We start from the raw sequence: 19,549 nt of genomic DNA on the forward strand, positions 1-19,549 counted from the left end.
GTCTTTGTGTGAAGACTCACTCATCTAAACTTTGAAGCTCAGCTCTTATGTATATGTGTGAGTGATTGCGTGTAAGGATTTTTAAAGTGTATGTATATATCAAACATATCCTCACACTTGAGTTTGCTCTCATTCTAACTAATTTCTTCATGTAATATGCTCGTGCTTTGAATCCTTTCACTAGCTTGTATTTGATAATCAAAATGATGTATTTATAGGCTCCAAGAATGATATATATGTCAGACACAAGAATATGACCGTTTGGAAAATTTCTATACTATTTTTGACATTGAAACGGTCATTTCCGCTTTGCTGACCACTTTTCTCGAGCCTAAATGATTTTGAGGTCCGCTTCCAATTGGGCTCGTTAGCTAGACTGATCATTCATTTGGGCTCATCAGCTAGACTGAACGAAATTGATGAGTTGCTGATTTTAGCATGTGCAGAACTAGTACTTTTATCGTCATTTATCAGCATCTTAAAATCGATTCATACTTTGTCTTGTGAAGATGATTTGTAGATCATCGTCTTAATTAAGTAACTCATACTGAATCGTTTTATTTGGATAACTTAGCTGATCAAGATGAAAAAAATACTGTAACTGCTCATGACCAACTGATCTTTGCTGATCAGCCAAACTTATGAGCCTTACTGCCATCAGTTTGGCAAGATAACATCTGATTTAGTCCAATTGACGTGAAATACAACTTGTCCAAAATTGGGTTTTCTGTTCATTGGGTTTCTGTTCAGTAGTTTTGACGGTCGGTAATTTACATCATCAATTGTGAGATATTATAAAAAATGCTGTAGATCGTCAAATTTTCAGTTGTTTCATACATAGATGATTCTTCACAAATCTAAAACATAAGTCCTATATCGTAACTACAATCTGCTTTACTTTATATTTATGTCATACTCCAAATCTTACCCTCTGCCGCTTATGTGCTATCAATTGATGTATGAACGAATGATAAATATATCATATTCGAGATATTCGTAGAAAAGTCATATACATTCCTACAAATATTTATAATTGTTGGATGCTCGGCTAATTTACAATCTTGAAGTTAAAACTTATTCATCTTTATGTATAGAACTTTAATAACTTACTTTGAAATTAATGTTGTTATAAAAATAATCCAACGATTCCAAAAGATTTGGTGTTGACCATGTAGTGATCGAATTCATAAATATATTTAAATCCATGCTTGAATGATTCACTGTGGATCCTGACAAACTATATAGGCCAACACCCTAATCCAATTCGATCTTACTTTTACTAATTACGAATACTTTTTTTAAAATTATGATTTAAAAAACACTCCTAAAATATTAATATTATGCTGGCCTGCAAAACTAGGATCAATAAAGTGAATCAGAACAAGAAAAAGGATGGTAATTTGTGTCCTAAGTTGGCTTAAATTAAACTCGACTCATCTAATTAATTAGAACAAAACAATTAAATAGACTTCCTTTGACTTTTAGTCATTCATTGTCTAACATCAATAATATCCGACGTCATGTCAACATTATATGATCTTAGTAGTCTCTTTTCAAGTTATAATTAAGAGTTAAATTTATGGTTTTATCATTAAGATTTTGAACCATTGCGTCATTCAATAAAATATGTTTTTCCTAATTAATATGGTATATATTTATATAATTAAATATTTTTCGAAATAGTATATAGGTTTTTATTTGATTTGGTTGAATAGTTTTATGCTTTAATTTTTTAATAGAGTTATTTTATTTTAATTTTGTTTTTCTAGGTCATTGCCATGGGCATTGGCTTTTTTGATTCGATTAGGATAATTTTACATTAAAAAATTTCGTAAAGTATATAAATTTCATAGTAGTGTCAAAAAGATTTTTATATTTTTTGCAAATTTAAAATTATGGTTTTATATAGTAATATATAATCGCCTAATTAATTATTGATGACATCAGTGTCGAAGGTGAAAGTGGCTTTTCCATCAATTATTGTCACATAAACATGAGATTTTCAAAACTAAATAATAGAATTTGATTTTGATGCATCTGACATCACCTTAATCCGTCATTAATAATTAAATATGGAGTTAATATTTAGTTATTAAATTTAATTACTCGAGTCATTGTCCTCATCGTAAAAAATAAAAATTCACAGACGACACAAGAGTCAATTAATACTATAAATACAGTACGGTCAGAGAGTTAGTTATTATATATGAATTATTCGATTATTAGATTAATTATTTGGAGTATATATATAGTATAAAATTAATTATAATTAGAACTAAGCTTGAATTTTTGGAATTAGATATTCGATTTCAACCTAAATTAATACATATATTTACATAGATGGTGATTGTTCGATAATTATCAAATAAGAACGTTTGATTTGCAAATAAAAGATGCTGATCTAATTATATATTATTATATTAGAAAACAGACAACTACAAATGTACAAAGACAGATTATTATTTAATGATCTTTTGATATGTCACCTGTATATTACAATTGCAATATTCTTTAATTTCTACGAATAATAAATTTGGTCGGCAATGATTTGTAAAGAAAAACAAAATAGAATTCAAGATGCAAATTAATGTTCTTTTTTAAAATGTTATATTAGATTAAAAATATATATAGCTATTTTTTTTTATTCTAAAACTATATAGCTGTTCTTAAAAGGAACCATGTAAATTATTTTTTAAGAAAAAAAAATTTGGAATCACATTTATTTTATGTAATTATATAGTAAGATTTATGTCGAAATCGATTTATATAAATTTAGTATATTTTTATTATGATTGTAAGCAAAATAATTTTCGTTTTTCTGAATGGGATCATGGGAACATCAAATTTGTAGATCCTCGTGGTAAAATAAATTGTACATCTATATATTTTTTAATGCAGGTATACAATATCTATGTTTTTTTTTAACTTAATTAATTTACTAAATTAAAAGGATCTGCCGCAGCCGGCCTTAGTTTACTAGAATGAGTCTTATATATCAAAAAAAAAATTCGAAGACCAAATTACTCAACAAATTCCCCATCATTTCCTTGGATCTTATATATATGTCATGTGATCCATTGCATCAAAAAAAAAGATTATCGGAGGTTCTTGATCATATATTCCAAGATTTTCGAGAACCGGACTTGTCGAAAAACCAAGAATCAGCATCCAAATTAAAATGGAGTTCAATACTAATCATCACGAAGAATCCGAGCAAGAAAGCACCTACATGCGCGCAGGGCGATTTTACGAGTGTGTGTTTTGCAAGAGAGGGTTCGATACAGCACAGGCTTTGGGTGGACACATGAACATCCACAGAAAAGATAGGGCAAGAAACAAGCCAACCACTCCAAGCAAGCGAGAGGAAGATTGCACAGGCCATAGATTTTATCAGCAGATACCAACTTCAAGAAATATTGATCAAAACTATTCAACATATTTTAGTACTGGTACTTCGACAATGCCCTTGTCTGAAAACCCTCCGCAGAAGCGTTGTAGCATGAACGATTTTGATCGTGATAGACGTGAGAGAACAAACCAGTCGATTAATCCTGGTATTTGGCCGGTGAGATTGGACTTCCCCCCGGTGATCACGGAAGGGTTGGAGACGAATCATGACGAGGAATTGGATCTAGAGTTGCGGCTCGGATATGATTCGTGAAGACATGTACGCTTTGAATGCATCAATGAATTTGATTTAATATTGAGTATATTTGAAATCCATTATAATTGTTAATATCATAGTTTAATGTATTAGATAATATTTTGATTATACAAACTTTATCCATAATTTAAAAGCCTCTGAAATACCACAATATTTACCATTATTAAACTAAAATATAAATCAGTGGGAACTCTCGTTTCATCATATTTGCATTATCCTCATAAGCATTGTAATTAGGAGGTTAATAAAATCTTAATAGTGGATTTAGTCATTTAGATTAGATGGCTTTCCTTCTATCTTTAGTTATGCAAAATTAATTGCTAATCACACAAAAAGTGTTGAATTCTGTGTGCATGATGAATGTAGTAGAATGAGGGTTAACCTTAGTCAAACAATTATTTTCATTAATTATGAGCTATTTTTTTGTTGTGGTGCAAATTAACATTAAAAAATCTGATAAAAATAAAATCAGAATAATTATATATAAGTCTCCCCGTACGTATGTCCCATTTCAAATAAATCCGATAATCATCATATAATTAGATATCAACGTGCAATATTAGTCGGATCAAAATAAAAGAGGTGCAATTAAAAATATAATTTATATAATTAATACATCAACTATAACACAGGGCACCAGTGGTCTAGTGGTAGAATAGTACCCTGCCACGGTACAGACCCGGGTTCGATTCTCGGCTGGTGCACAAATTTTCCTCTTTTGTATTTTGGGTCTTGAAAACTCAATTAGCCCCTTACATGGACCTAAAATATGAAAGGACCCCTTCAGGTTTCAACGATAAATGTAGCCCAACGATATTTTTTTAAAAAAATTTAATGCCTGAATCTTAGAAAATTATTATAGGCTCTAGTTTTTTAAAAAACTAAACTATCGATCCATCTATTTTTAGAGAATCCAAATCTATTCAGATGAATAGACGGTATTGTTATGTTGGAATAATTATTCATGTTCAGAAATCATCGAAGCATAACTTTTGAATTTTTGTACGTTTAAAATTCAACAACGTAGAATTAGAATAGAACAAGAATAACATGTTTGGTATCGTAAAATGAATGAAATGATTGGATTTCAATAAAAAAAAATTGGTATTTATGAGAATATAACGTTGAACTTTGATTAAACCTCGTCCAGAACTTTATTTATTTTTTAATATTTAACGATAACATGGTTTTTTCTTGTAATTTGTTTTTTAAATATTTGTTTTCTTCTGATAGTTTAAAAAATTAAGTAATATAGAAATTTTTATATGAAATGATTATTTTAAAATAACTTAAAAAATAGAAAGCTCTTTTTAGGTCCCTTGTTTGGGCGAGCACTGCACTCAAACTGTACGTTTTGCACCCACCGATATAAAATCGTTCTGAGAAATATTCCCTTTTCTTAGTTGCCGCACTCGAAAATATTCAATCCCCAAATCCATTTGATTTTCCGCTCCCAAACCCTAAACCCTCGGATTCTGAAGCCTAGAGCTTAGCTGACTGCTACAATCCCCAAAATGCCATCCAGGCACGCCTCGGGGAAGATCCTCCGGCTGGAGCTGGAGAACTTCAAGTCCTACAAGGGCCACCAAGTCATCGGCCCGTTCTTCGATTTCACTGCCATAATCGGTCCCAACGGAGCCGGGAAATCTAATTTGATGGACGCAATAAGCTTCGTCCTCGGCGTGCGGACTGGACAGCTGCGTGGGGCCCAGTTGAGGGACCTCATTTACGCTTTCGACGACCGCGAGAAGGAGCATAGAGGCCGGAAGGCGCACGTCATGCTGGTGTACCAGCTTCCTGACGGGTCGGAAATTCAGTTCACGCGGTCAATTACCACTGCTGGTGGCAGTGAGTATAGGATAGGGGATCGCGTAGTGAATTGGGATGATTATAATGCGAAGTTGAGGTCCCTTGGCATTCTAGTCAAAGCGCGGAATTTTCTTGTTTTTCAGGTGATTACAATTTTTATATTTTGTTATGAATTTCAGGTATTAGTTAGTAGCCGATTTAGTTGTTGCGTGTGTAGAATGAAGGCAGACTATTTAGCACTTTACACAAATACGTATTCGTACATATAACGTGCATGTGGTATGAATTTCAGGTATTAGTTAGTAGCCGCTTTAGTTGTTGCGTGTGTAGAATGAAGGCAGGCTATTTAGCACATTACACAAATACGTATTTGTACATATAACGTGCATGTGGTATGAATTACAGTTATTAGTTATTAGCCGATTTAGTTGTAGCGTTTGTAGAATGAAGGCAGACTATTTAGCACATTACACAAATACGTATTCGTACATATAACGTGCATGTATATATGCATATTCTTCAAGTTTATAGAGCTGTTATTACATATTCTTGATCTTCTATAGCCTCTCCACTGACTAGCAAAGCAATATAGACGGCAGAAAATGTTTGAGATAAATCTTTAAATCAATTTGAGTCACGCAGTTGGTTATGCTCTTTGTAAATTATGTGGTCTTATTATTATTCAGGGAGACGTGGAATCTATAGCTTCAAAAAATCCTAAAGAGCTGACAACACTCCTGGAGCAAATTTCTGGTTCTGAAGAATACAAGAGACAATATGAGGAGCTGGAGCAACAAAAAGCCGAAGTTGATGAAAAGGCAGTGCTTGCCCATCAAAAGAAGAAAACTATTTCTGCAGAGAAAAAGCAGAAGAAGCTGCAAAAAGAGGAAGCTGAAAAACATATCAAATTGCAAGAACAACTGGTATGCATGACAAAATTTCTTTTACGTTTGAGCTATTAATGATGGTACCTTTCAATGTCGTCAACTTTATAGTTACCATAACTCACATACATCAAGCTTTATTGAGGCTCCTTGACTGTGATGTTACAGTATGAAATTGGTCTCGTGCTTTTGATCAACACTTGTTTTGTTGCCTTATCATCTCTGCAGAAATCTTTGAAGCAGGAACATTTTCTTTGGCAACTCTTGAACATACAAAGAGATATTGAAAAGGCTAATGAGGACCTTGATGTTGAGGAAAACATCCGCAAAGAAATTGTGGATGAACTTGGTAATTACGAGGCTGAAGCAAGCAAGAAGAAGAAAGAGCAGATTGGATACTTGAAAGATATTTCACAGCGTGAGAGGAGGATCACAGAGAAACAGAATAAAATTGACAAGAGCGTGAGTTATCTTTGATAATCATATACATTTTTTGGTGCTCATATAATAGCGATTGAATTACTTCTAAGATCTCCACTCTGCTGGTAATCGTTGGCTAAAGTTCTCAGATAACATATGAATTTGATGTTTCTTTGTATCCGAATGTGCAATTTTAATATCTGTGTTCTCTAAATTCAGTAACATATTGGATGTCTCATCGAGCAACTACGGCATAATCAAATAGTTGGGTGACTGCTCACTTGCCTCATATTCTAGTGGCTTAGTCAGGATATATCATAAATGTTTTTATCCTTACAAGGGCACTTCCGTATGGAAGAAGATGTTCGTGTAATTGAATACATACACGTTCTGGAACATAGTTTAACTTTTACTACTAGAAAAGGAAAATAAATTTATGATCTCTTAAAACTTTGTTTGGAATGCATAGGAACATAATTATATCCAATTTATTTATTTCAATATGACAGAACAAGTTTCTTTATGAAATTTCATAAACTTTTGAATTACTTGTCGTTCTTTCTTTGGTTTTTTCTTCCCTCTAGAAATAAAGTAGGGTTTTGTCAATAGCAACTCGTTCTTACACTGACATCAATCCATTTTCAGGCAAGATATGAAAGAAATTGACTTTTGGATTTTTCATGGTTCACATTAAGCTAGTATCAGAGTCTGATTCATTGTGAATCCATATCACACTAACACTCAGCACTACCAGTTGTTTGCTACTTTGCTGCAATTTAGTGAAAAGGTTCAAGAAATTAGCAAAATTTTGATGAACCATGATTCTTTCTTTTGAGTTTTGCCCACTGCTTGAGTTACAGTTACCCTGGCATAAATATCGTATGCTCTGTTACTCGCACAGTCTTGTGGTTACTTTGTAATTGGTTTTGATACACAGCAACCTGAGCTTGTAAGATTGAAGGAGGCGATATTGCGTATAACATCAAAAATTAAAAGTACAAATAAAGAGCTTGGTAAGAAAAAAGAAGAAAAAAGGAGACACACAGAGGAGGTAGAGAAACTTCGGAATGACTTGAGTGATGTGACTAAGCAACTTGAGCAGTTGAAGAAAAAAAGCGAGGATGCTGGTGGAAAGCTTCAGTTACTTGACAGTGAATTGGCGACTTATCACCGTTTGTGAGTACTTCCTTTTCGGTGTTCTCAAATTTGAATTGCTCTCTGCTTTCTAGTTCTGGATGCATGTTATAATTTAGCCAGTATTGTTAATTAAACCGTTGATTAATAGCGATTATGCTTCAGTAAAGAGGAGGCTGGGATGAAAACTGCTAAATTAAAAGATGAGAAGGAGGTTTTAGACAGGCAGCAAAATGCTGATATCGAGGCCAGGAAGAATTTGGAAGAAAATATTCAGCAGTTAGACAGTCGAAAGCAGGAGCTGGAGTCACAAGGGAAACAAATGCAGACTAGACTCAAAAAAATTCTTGATGCAGTTGGAAAGCACAAGGATGAGCTAATAAGAGTGCGGAAAGAGCAACGTGAAATGAAAGACAAGCTTGTAGAATCCAGGTCTGGCCAAGTGCTGGCGCTAATATTTGACAGTTGTACTAAAATACCCGTGTTGTGATCATTCTCATACACTTGGATAAATAAATGTTATAGGCGCAAGCATGAAATGCTGAAGGCAAAAATTAGCGATCTAGATAATCAACTGCGGGAACTAAAGGCTGATAGACACGAGAATGAGAGAGATGCCAGGATGTCTCAGGCAGTTGAAACTCTAAAACGCCTCTTTCCTGGTGTTCATGGTCGCATGACTGACCTCTGCCGGCCAACACAGAAGAAGTATAACCTTGCTGTTACTGTTGCTATGGGCAGATTTATGGATGCTGTAGTAGTCGAGGACGAACACACTGGGAAGGAATGTATAAAGGTCCCATGTATATGATTACTTTAAAACTGTCACTCTTGTATACTCATCATTACAATCTTCACCAGTCGTTGGATAATCAATCTTGCTGATTGAATGATATTTTTGTTCATGTCAAAATTAAAATGTAAAGTTCTTGTGTTATTTTTGTTGCTGATTCTATTTTCATGAAAATCTTTAACTACTTGTCAAAGTTGAGCCTCAGGCCCTCAGCTTTTCTTGCTTTCCGATTCTGATGCATATTAGCCGACCCCATCTAGTGGTATAAATGCTTTAGATTGATTGATCGGGTTACTAGTTATTTGCAGTGTGTAACTGGCATATTCAATTTGTGACGGGAACCATTTATGATTTATTTGTTTTTTGACCGATGAAAAATACCCATTTTAATTTTTTCACAAAATTTAATGAGCTGATGATTTTTGTATATGTTTGTGTTTGTTATCATTTTTCAAAATTTAAATGCTACTTGATTATGACTAGCGAGCTTTCTTGTTTGCAGTATTTGAAAGAACAAAGGCTTCCTCCACTAACATTTATACCTCTTCAGTCGGTGCGTGTGAAGCCAGTTATTGAGAGGCTGCGCACCTTAGGAGGAACAGCCAAGTTGGTCTTTGATGTCATACAGTATCCTCGATTGAAGCAAGCGGACCGATAATATGATTTATCATGTGCATATACATGGAAATCTTAGTTATTGTTTACCTGATTATGATTACGTATCGAATTGAATCTCACGTTCTATAGTTCTAGTGCCACAGTAACTGGAAATTCTCACACGCAGTGTTTATGTCTGAGTATTCTACATTTTTCTCCACCTATTGTTTATCAAGAATTTGTACATATTTTTCCTGTTTAAACGTGAACCGTATCTTGTTAGATTCCTGCTTTAGGTTATCTTTATATGTTTACATTGCTCATTTTCTCATCTGAAGTAATTACTTTTGTATTATCTAAGTCTTATGTTTGCCAGAAGGTTCTAAATTGAATTTGATTGTTGCTCATGAAAATTTGATTTTTAAGTTTCTATCTCTTGAGTGAATAAATCTGAGACATATATGTTGTCTTTTATGGTGAATTTTGCAGGGATGTTGCATAAATTATGCCTTTGTTTGGTAGCATGCAATTAGCTGCTTTGTTTGATATAATTTTTAGAGTTTGCTGGCCACAACTTTGTTGATTTCTGCCCCCATTTGTAGAACTTGCCCTCCCTAAATCTGGCCATTCATTGAAGATATATACTCGAGAATTTGTGGTTTATTTATAATTCAAATATTTCTGCGGGAGGTTGAGTCCTTTTCAGCAATGCTATTATTGTAGGTCCTTTCCTTGACAGATACAGATTTGATCCTGTGCTGGAAAAAGCTATTTTGTTTGCTGTTGGAAATACCTTAGTTTGCGATGATCTTCACGAAGCTAAAGATCTGAGCTGGAGTGGGCAGAGGTTCAAAGGTATAATAGTGCTGTATTTATTTCTAGAGGTGCTAAACTGACCCGTGCTATTACCTTCTGTCCTTTTTCTTGGATCACAGTTGTGACTACTGACGGGACTTTACTGACCAAATCCGGCACCATGACTGGTGGCACAAGTGGTGGAATGGAGGCACGTTCACACAAATGGGATGACAAAAAAATTGAAGGTCTTTGAAGTTTTTATTCTACACCATATTTGTTTGTTTGCTTTTCTGCTGATGTTATTGTGTATTGCAGGGCTTAAGAAGAAAAAAGAAGATCTTGAATCTGAATCTGAAAAGCTTGGGTCAATAAGAGAAATGCAGCTCAAGGAGTCTGAAGCATCTGGAAAAATCAGTGGACTTGAGAAAAAGATTCAGTATGCAGAAATCGAGAAGGTTTGCCTTCCCCTCCTGTATGAAGTAATCTTTTTACTCGAAAAAAGGTCATAAACATCCAAATGGTTTAGTGACGAATCCCCTTTTGTATGCATCACATGCTCTTTATGTCTATGAGCCAGTGGACAACAGAGTAATCACTAACTGAACAAAGAGTTTCAATAGCATAAAAAAATTGGATAAACCTGACAATCCTATTTCAAGTTTGTTACAGTCTGGCTCTAATATTTTTTCTGGTTTAATGATGCTGGGAATGCATGGGAATTCAGGATGCTTTGTGTGTTTTGTGCTTGTTCTGGTTTAGAAGTCAAGATTATATTGTTTTATGTTCATTTGAAAGGAAAAGGATTTGAGATTAAAGAGGATGTTCGGGGCATTATGTTAGTATTGTGTTTGCTTAAATACTTTTTGTTGAAATTCTTTGTTATATTTAAGCAACTATACAAATTTATTCTCCATCATCTTATTTACTAACACTCTCCCTCAATTATTTGTGAAGGCGTCTTTCCTGCCTAACATGCTAACTTGAAATAAGAGTTATCTTGTCATTGGCACTTTCCTAATTTTCATCTTAAAGCTAGTTTCTGTCAAACAACCATATGTTCATTACAGTCAACCACTACCTCTCGATCAGCTTGCTGCATCCTCCTCATTCAAGTGTTCAGTTCAAACAATTGACAATAATTTTCCAAAGCTGAGTAGTTTTCTCAACCAGCCTCCAAAGCATCTCAAGTTGTTGACACAAGAACATAAAAGGTTTTCCCACGACCGAATCCCTGGAATTGATCAGCTCGGCAGTTACCATTGAGTTTTTCAACTGCCACTGCCAATATTTTGGATTGTTAGTGGCAGACAGTTTCGCTTCGCCATTTGAATATACCCCCATTTTCATTTGTCATCTATCATCGAGTGCACTGATTGAGAGCAATCGATGTAATTTTAGCCATTCAATTTGTGAATCATAACTTGGGTGGAATTTTCTAAGAAAGAAATTCTTATGTGGCTGAGACATTCCTACCCATGATATCATGAGCAGCTGGATTTCAAAGTGGCAAAACCAGCACCGACTGTGATTTTTATTGAACTACTTGTTGTAGAGGAGTCGATTACAATCTAAATTGAGAAAAGTTAACCCAATTATTCCAACTAGTCTGGAAACTAACTTATTCTCTCCATAATTCTGGGATCTAACTTTCCTAGCTTATTCAAATCAATTCTCAATCATAGTTACTTTGCGGTCTATTGAATTCAATTCTCAATCATAGATGTTTTTTTATTTTTGACAAGTTTTTATGAATTTGTGCTTTGTTGAACGTAGTTATCTAGACAGACACAGATTGACATATAATGATAATGCAAAATGTCTCCTTTAGCTTTCCATGGGTAAACTAAAGATGCCTTTAGGTGTTAAATTTATGTTTTCTTTTAAATGCAGTATTGATTAGTTTGAAAGTGGTGGCATGTTCTGTCTTGGTTCTTAGATCCCATCACACTGTAATGTGATTTGACTTTATTTCTTTTAGAAAAGCATAGAGGACAAGCTTTCAAACTAATCAATACATGTTCTGTCTTGGTTCTTAGATCCCATCACACTGTAATGTGATTTGACTTTATTTCTTTTAGAAAAGCATAGAGGACAAGCTTATCAAAATGAAGGTGGAGAAGAGCAATATAGAAGATGAAATTGGTCGCGTCAAACCTGAATTTCAAAAGGTTTTCTTTGGTTCCTTAATTTTCCTATCCCTGGTTAAAAAGACCTAAAAATGGGTTTGGCTTTTGTAGTTGGAAAATACTATTAGCACAAGGACATCAAAGATTACATCATTGGAAAAGAGGATCAATGATATAGTTGACCGAATCTACAAGATATTCAGTGAGTCTGTCGGGGTTAAAAACATTCGTGAATATGAAGAAAATCATCTAAAGGCTATTGACGAGATGGCGGCAGAGACGCTTAGCTTGCATAACCAGCAGTCAAAGCTAAAGTACCAGTATGTATTCTGGAAGTTTATTTATCAGGTCTTTAAGATGGTTGTTTTGTCATATCTTTTTGCATTTTCGAATGCTAGCTTTAATTTCTGTTTTGAGTGCTTTTTTCATATTTCCTCTAATGGTTTTGCATGTGTTAATTTGCATTCATAAAAAAGAAACATTTCAGGCACTGTTGAAGTATGTATTGAGCTTTTTCTTAAGATTCATGAATGAACAATTGAATCTGCTTGTTCAACAGTTATTTTTATATGAATTTCATATTCTCTCTTTAGATGCATTTTGGTACATCATTACTAGCTGCGATGCTTCTAAGAATCGTTTTAATTAACGAAGGGCTAATATGTAACAAAGCTTTTTAGGATAATTTTGATTGAAATGGTTTTTCAATAACAAGTATCATGGGTGCAATCAAGCTACAATAAAGTTTGCTCTTGGCTATTGTCTTCCAGATATATTCATGTAAATGCTTACAAAGCTACAAAGTTCAGGGCCAAAAAGGTTTATTAATTTTTTAATAACAAGTATCATGGGTGCAATCAAGTTGATATTTTATCTTATGGTAAATTATGTATTGGGTTATTTCAACTTCCAGAGATATTCTTTAACATGTAACCGGACTGTAAAGCACAGACCCAAAACTGACCATTTTTGTCCATGACCGGCCAATTTCTTCTGTAAGAAACTAGTACTCTGGGTTTTGGTATTGTTTGTGAAGGTAGACCTAAGTACCATGCCGGTTTCTTTTGCATTTAATGTGAAGTACAGTAATAATTTTTTTACACCTCACATTTACCATAAGATGCGATCTAGCTAGCATCTTGTGGTAAATTATGTGCTTAGTTATTTCAACTTGCAGATATATTCTTTAATTATCCAACTGCAAAGCACAGACCCAAAACTTTATCCGTTTTTTCTCGATGACTGGCCAATTTCTTCTGATAAGAAACTGAAACTCTTGGTTTTGGTTTTGGTTTTGGTATTGTCTGTGAAGGTAGACCTCGGTATCATTGTGGTCTTTTTTGCATTGAATGAAGTACAGTGTATTTATTTCAACCCATTTGGCTAGGTTGGAGTATGAAATGAAACGAGATGTGGGTTCACGAATTGCCAAGCTGGAATCAACTATCTCCGACTTGAAAATTTCTTTGAAAGAGGTAGAGAAAAGTCAGAATGAATTGAAATCAGCAATGGAGACTGCAAATTCCGAGATTGAGAATTTAAAGGAAGAAGTACGAGGTACTTAGAGTCCTTTTCCCCTTTTTTCTTGGGTTAAAACTCTCAACTGCCAGTTCCTTAAGCATCTGATTAAGTCTATCCGTATACCATAAATCTCAGGAGGAATATCTGTATGTGCTTATTCGATGAAACGACTGACCGATAGATATTAAATCGTGAGGCACAGTAGAGCCTAGGCGAAAGGCATGGTACATGCTTTATTGAAGTGAGACAGTCAAAGGAATAATATTCTAGAATCTAAATCTCTGATGTGATTTTCCTCGTATAAAAGCCAACATGCTTTTAAAAAGCTGTTAAACAACTATAAAACTAATAATTGTCGGTTCATAAGCACAAATGAATTACTGTTATCTTGTATGTCATTTTGAATTGATTCCATGCGTACTTAAAAAAACATCTTGGATTTACTTTTGCCGGAGGCTGATATGTATTTGTGCTTCGGATTTCAAGATAATGCTAGATCTGGTTCTTCATCTTATCACTATTGTATTCACATGATCTCAAGTTCCCGTGTTCAGGTCCCATACTTTTCGTTTTGGACCATTTCAAATTTTGAATTCAGCATGAAAACTCTAAATTTACCATCTATCCTCTTCAGAGTGGAAGTTGAAATCTGAAGATTGTGAAAAGGATATCCAGGAATGGAAGAAAAAGATCTCTGCAGCTACTACAAATATTAGCAAACACAATCGTCAAATTAAGTCCAAGGTTTGCAATGATCGGTTGCTTTCCTTGAGAAATGTCATTGATGAGCTTCCACACATTAGTTTCTTAAACATCATTCTCTTACTGCCTTTTAGATTATTAAATGTATCTAAAAGAATTTACTTTAGATTATATGCTTATGAAATTGCAGGAGGCTCTGATTGAGCAGTTGAATTTGCAGAAGCAAGAGATATTAGAGAAGTGTGAACTAGAACGTATAGATATTCCAACAGTGGATGACCCTATGGATACCGGATCATCATCACTGGGGCCTGTTTTTGACTTCAGTTTACTGAATAAATCTCTTCTGCAAAAGTCAAAACCATCTGAAAGGGACAAAATTGAAAATGAATTTACACAAAAAATAACTTCTTTGGTGTCTGAAATTGAAAGAACAGCTCCGAATTTGAAGGCACTTGACCAGTATGAAGCTGTGTTGGCGAAGGAAAGAGCTGCATCCAAAGAATGGGAAGCTGCCAGAGATGAGCAGAACAAAATAACTGCTGAATACAACAGAATTAAGCAGACAAGGTGCTCTATTAAATGTTAAAAAATTTCGTGCTATATTATAGAAGATTATCCTTCTAAATATACATCACTAGAATTATAACACCTAAATGACCTACTCTCCTTACTGCACCAAATAATGACACCGAGATGTTGCAAAAAATGTGTGGCAACTGATTAATGAGGTGAGGTCTTCCTGTAAATCTTGTATGAAACATTCAGAACCTGTTTACTCTCAGCCTCTCAATACTCAATATTGAACCAAGCACATGATTTCTAGACAGCAAAAATTATCATGGTATGTTATATTGTGCTGGTGTCATGTTAATATATCTTGTTTTGGAAGGGAACCATTCTGCTAGTGTGAATTAAATAGTCCAAGTGAGTGTTTTATATGTGCCTATTATAAGAAAAAGCTCCTTTCGTTTCATTCTCAGTTTTTCTGTGGTCTATATGTGCTTTGCTGTCCTACTGTCAATGCTTTTGCTTCCGACCCGTTTTTAGCTTGCGCTTCAACTTGATGTTGTCATGCACAACCTTCGGTTTATGCTGAGCTTATTCCTGCTTCTGTATGGCAGCGATACTCTGTCTGTCCCATCTTGTTTCGTGCCACTAACTTTATGTTCGATTTAGGCACGACTTGTTTATGAAAGCCTTTGATCATATATCTGGTAACATCGACAAAATATACAATGAACTCACGAAAAGCAGTACTCACTCAGTGGGCGGGGCAAGCAGTACCCATGCAGTGGGTGGAACTGCGTATCTGAACTTGGAGAACCCGGACGAGCCATATTTATACGGCATTAAGTACAGTGCTATGCCTCCAACAAAGCGATATCGTGACATGTCACAGCTATCTGGTGGTGAGAAGACTGTAGCAGCACTTGCACTACTCTTCTCAATCCATAGGTGTTTACAATACCATGCATGAGTGATCTCTTTGAAGGAAATCCCGCCCATTCTTACCAACTGTCAACTGACCGTTTTTTATCCTTGGATTTTCCAGTTTTAGACCTTCACCATTCTTCATATTAGATGAAGTGGATGCTGCATTAGATAATCTAAATGTCGCCAAAGTTGCTAGCTTTATTCGGTCAAAATCATGTGGAGGAGCAAGGCTCGATGTAGATGTAGAACTTGGTACTGGATTTCAGAGCATCGTGATCTCACTCAAGGATAATTTTTACGATAAAGCCGAAGCTTTGGTTGGTGTTTACAGAGACTCTGATAGAGGGTAAGAAATACTTACTCTGTTTCATTCTTTCGTCTGCTTCATATTTGAGTTACAAGAAAACAAATATCGATGCTTCTTTGCTGCAGATGCTCGCGGACATTGACGTTTGATTTGACAAAATACCATGAATAGTGATTCGACTCACTCCAGGCTCGTTACATGTTGGCCTGAAGCTGTTTATGATCTGTATAACGATTCCGAAAGTATGTATTATCATATGTGACTCAGGAATATTAGAATGTACAGGTTCAAGGTTTGTAGTGTTAGCTGCTAGTTTCAGGTGGTAGATTGACTTCGTAATTTTTATCCGCAAAGATCTGTGTTCCGAATCACGTGTGTGTGTTTGTCTCCGTAGTATTTTGATTCGATTTCATGTTCTGAAAATAATTTGATTCCATATTCTTTTTATTTGGCCAAAACTTTGATTTTATTTGAAGTAAGAATATTGTAAATTTGAAGGATTTTTTTAAAGATAAAAAGATGTAGTTAGGCTACACTCCCACAGGGTCGCTCATGCTCAAAAGAGGAAATAGGTATTTTATTCTCAGTGTTTTTTAAAAAAGATGGTTATTGTCACAACGAGAGGTTTGATGGAAAGCTAACACATGAGCGAGAGGCCAAGATTTCGCAGAAAACCAAATTAGATTAATTTAAAATTTACTCTTTTAAGACGAGGAAAATCGAGTGTATCTACCTTCTTTGAATACATTAAATTGCTTTCCTCACTCTCTAAATATCATACGATCCCATTAACCCGATTATAAAGGTTTAATTAATAAACTAATAATAAGTAGCTACACGATGGTAGAGCTGTAAAAATGAGTTAGGATGATCGTGCTGATTAGTTCTGCTTCACCAAATGGCGAGTTGTGACGATCACGGGTCAGCTTGCCCCAACAAATCTTTTACAACTAAAAATTATTCACCATTCCCTATATATATATATATATATATATAGATTTGTTAACTCATTGAGTTATATATTTGTTAACTCATCAAAACTCAAAACACTCCTCAGTAAATATTATCCTGAGAAGGAAGCCACCTGCCCACCACAAACCCTTATGTGGAAGCCATCAGAGGACACTACCCATGCACACTGCAAAATGGCAAACCCCTCAGCCTATGTGTCTACTCAAACTCAACCTTCTCCACTATTAAAGCCCTCACTCCCACACTTCTCCCCATCTACCACAAATCATGGCTCCAAAAATCTTGCTTCCGGTGCTCGCCTTTCTTCTGCTCTCCAGCTTCAGCTTTGCTCTTCGAGGAAGCAGCTGGCAGCAGAACCAGTGCCAGATCGACAGAATCATTCCCCATGAGCCCACACAGCGCATCCAGTCTGAAGGAGGATACAGCGAGTTCTGGGATTTTAACAAGGATGAATTCCAGTGCGCTGGTGTCTCATTCCACCGCCACACAATCAAGTCCAGAGGCATGATGCAGCCTGCTTATCACAATTCCCCTATTCTGACCTATGTTGTCCAAGGTTCGTTAAGCAAAAACTGGCTTATAGGAATAATAATCTTATGTTGTCTTTATTGATGAACTGATGCATGCATGTTTGTTTTTTCAGGCCAGGGGTATTATGGGCTTATGATTTCGGGATGCCCCGAAACCTTTGAATCCTCGCAGCAATCACTAGAAGGAGGAGGAGGTGAGCATAGGTTCCGGGACCGCCATCAAAGAATCGGGCATTTCAAAAAGGGAGACATTATCGCATTTCCTGCCGGGGCGCCGCACTGGTGTTACAACAATGCCGATGAAGATCTTGTGGTTGTTGTTTTGCAAGATAATGCCAATAATGCTAACCAGCTTGATCAGAACCCACGAGTATGCATACTTCAAAATATTTAAACTGTGAGTCAGAAGCTCAAAATGTGGATGTTGATTTATATATTTACATGCATGCAGTCGTTTTTCCTGGCGGGAAACCCTGGAAGCTCACAAGAGAAGCACCAGCGGTACGGAGAGGAGCATGGGGGAAGCAGACGCGGCCAACATGAGTTCGGCAACGTTTTCCAGGGTCTAGATGTGGAGATATTGGCAGAAGTATTCGGGGTTGATCAAGAGACAGCAAGAAAACTCCGAAGTGAGGATGATTCAAGGGGACCGATCATTAGAGTCGAAAAGGGTCTCCAAGTGATCAAGCCGCCATTCGGTGAAGAAGAATATGGCCGTGGGCAGGGACGAGATGAGCAATATAACGGCGGTGAAAATGGGCTCGAGGAGACTATCTGCACCGCAAAGCTCAGGGAGAATATCGACAATCCCGCACGCTCTGATATATACAACCCACGTGCTGGGAGATACTCCACCGTGAACAGCCTGACCCTCCCCATCCTCAGCTTCCTACGGCTCAGCGCAGCCCGAGGAGTTCTTCACAAGGTAACTTCGTTATCTTAAAATTTGAATATATACGCATTTTATCCAACCTGAAGATCATACTTTTCTTTGATATCAGAATGCAATCATGGCGCCACATTGGTGTGTGAACGCGCATAAAATCGTGTACGTAACCCGTGGAGAGTTAAGAATGCAGATAGTGAACCATCGGGGACAAGCGGTGTTCGACGACCGACTCCGGGAGGGGCAGGTGGTGGTGGTGCCTCACAACTTCGCGGTGGTGAAACAGGCCGGAGAAGAAGGCGCTGAATGGGTATCATTCAACACGAACGAAAACGCCATGATCAACACACTGAGCGGCCGTACCTCGGCCTTACGAGGACTGCCGGTTGATGTAATCGCCAACGCGTATCAAATCTCCGAGGATGAGGCGGCGAAGCTAAAGCTTTCACGGCAGGAGACGTTCATTTTCAGCGGAAGCGGAAGGTCTTATAGAGGAGGAAGAGCTGCATCCGCATAGATTATATATATTAAGAAAAAAAAGCAAGAATGTTTGTAATAATGGTAGCTTGGGTCGGTCGTCTTCTATTGTATGTACTACGTACGAGGTGGCCACCGTGAAATAAGAGCTTTCTACCTCTTGTCTTTCGTTTTTTTGGGAATTCAACAATAATGCATTTGACGTATATATGATCAAACTTTTAAATACTTACTTTTAAAATCACGAAGGTGATGGGGTCTTCCGCATCTAAAATTGCGGATTGATTTCAATTTTGATCCAAATATATTTTACCATTATGTGATAGAATTTTTTATTTGTATCGGAAAAAATATTATTTTTTATAATGTATAAGTATTATTTTTTATTATAAATACGAGTAGATGTTCATTCTTGTATTTTTTCAAGAGACCTATTGAATTTCAGTTAGAATATAGAATAATATAAGATTTTTTACATTTTTCAAATTTATA

General features: G+C 35.8%; 3 protein-coding genes and 1 non-coding gene across 4 annotated transcripts; all 4 read left to right on the forward strand.

Annotated features, from left to right (window-relative positions):
• The first annotated feature begins 3,178 nt into the window (after window positions 1-3,178).
• LOC140973039 (probable transcriptional regulator RABBIT EARS) lies at window positions 3,179-3,661 on the forward strand. The gene has a single exon (XM_073435578.1). It carries the CDS (start codon window positions 3,179-3,181, stop codon window positions 3,659-3,661), a length of 483 nt encoding a protein of 160 aa, XP_073291679.1.
• A 636-nt stretch (window positions 3,662-4,297) lies between these two features.
• Window positions 4,298-4,368, forward strand: TRNAG-GCC (transfer RNA glycine (anticodon GCC)). The gene has a single exon. It is a non-coding gene; the product is annotated as a tRNA-Gly (tRNA).
• Window positions 4,369-5,004: 636 nt separating this feature from the next.
• On the forward strand, window positions 5,005-16,632 carry LOC140990203 (structural maintenance of chromosomes protein 1-like). Its single transcript, XM_073459789.1, has 18 exons — window positions 5,005-5,616; window positions 6,160-6,396; window positions 6,586-6,819; window positions 7,715-7,953; window positions 8,077-8,343; window positions 8,437-8,707; window positions 9,207-9,331; window positions 10,047-10,156; window positions 10,237-10,344; window positions 10,415-10,554; window positions 12,178-12,267; window positions 12,337-12,545; window positions 13,613-13,782; window positions 14,381-14,490; window positions 14,639-15,018; window positions 15,628-15,906; window positions 16,004-16,231; window positions 16,318-16,632. The coding sequence occupies exons 1-18, from the start codon at window positions 5,179-5,181 to the stop codon at window positions 16,361-16,363; spliced, it is 3,681 nt and encodes a 1,226-aa protein (XP_073315890.1). The 5' UTR covers window positions 5,005-5,178; the 3' UTR covers window positions 16,364-16,632.
• A 775-nt stretch (window positions 16,633-17,407) lies between these two features.
• Window positions 17,408-19,225, forward strand: LOC140970310 (11S globulin seed storage protein 1-like). The gene is made up of 4 exons (XM_073432009.1): window positions 17,408-17,720; window positions 17,808-18,064; window positions 18,146-18,619; window positions 18,696-19,225. The coding sequence occupies exons 1-4, from the start codon at window positions 17,432-17,434 to the stop codon at window positions 19,095-19,097; spliced, it is 1,422 nt and encodes a 473-aa protein (XP_073288110.1). The 5' UTR covers window positions 17,408-17,431; the 3' UTR covers window positions 19,098-19,225.
• Window positions 19,226-19,549: the final 324 nt, after the last annotated feature.

This window comes from Primulina huaijiensis, chromosome 1 (genome assembly GCF_012295235.1).
Source record: "Primulina huaijiensis isolate GDHJ02 chromosome 1, ASM1229523v2, whole genome shotgun sequence".
NCBI lineage: Eukaryota > Viridiplantae > Streptophyta > Magnoliopsida > Lamiales > Gesneriaceae > Primulina > Primulina huaijiensis.

What these genes read in the sequence shown, in the direction of transcription:
- LOC140973039 (XM_073435578.1), top strand. Translation starts at nt 3,179, where the DNA reads ATGGAGTTCAATACTAATCATCACGAAGAATCCGAGCAAGAAAGCACC.
- LOC140990203 (XM_073459789.1), top strand. Translation starts at nt 5,179, where the DNA reads ATGCCATCCAGGCACGCCTCGGGGAAGATCCTCCGGCTGGAGCTGGAG. An exon ending in AGAATAAAATTGACAAGAGC is followed by an intron (nt 6,820 to 7,714) that starts GTGAGTTATCTT and finishes TTTGATACACAG; the next exon opens with CAACCTGAGCTTGTAAGATT. An exon ending in CTGGGAAGGAATGTATAAAG is followed by an intron (nt 8,708 to 9,206) that starts GTCCCATGTATA and finishes TCTTGTTTGCAG; the next exon opens with TATTTGAAAGAACAAAGGCT.
- LOC140970310 (XM_073432009.1), top strand. Translation starts at nt 17,432, where the DNA reads ATGGCTCCAAAAATCTTGCTTCCGGTGCTCGCCTTTCTTCTGCTCTCC. An exon ending in TCTGACCTATGTTGTCCAAG is followed by an intron (nt 17,721 to 17,807) that starts GTTCGTTAAGCA and finishes TTGTTTTTTCAG; the next exon opens with GCCAGGGGTATTATGGGCTT. An exon ending in CCCGAGGAGTTCTTCACAAG is followed by an intron (nt 18,620 to 18,695) that starts GTAACTTCGTTA and finishes CTTTGATATCAG; the next exon opens with AATGCAATCATGGCGCCACA.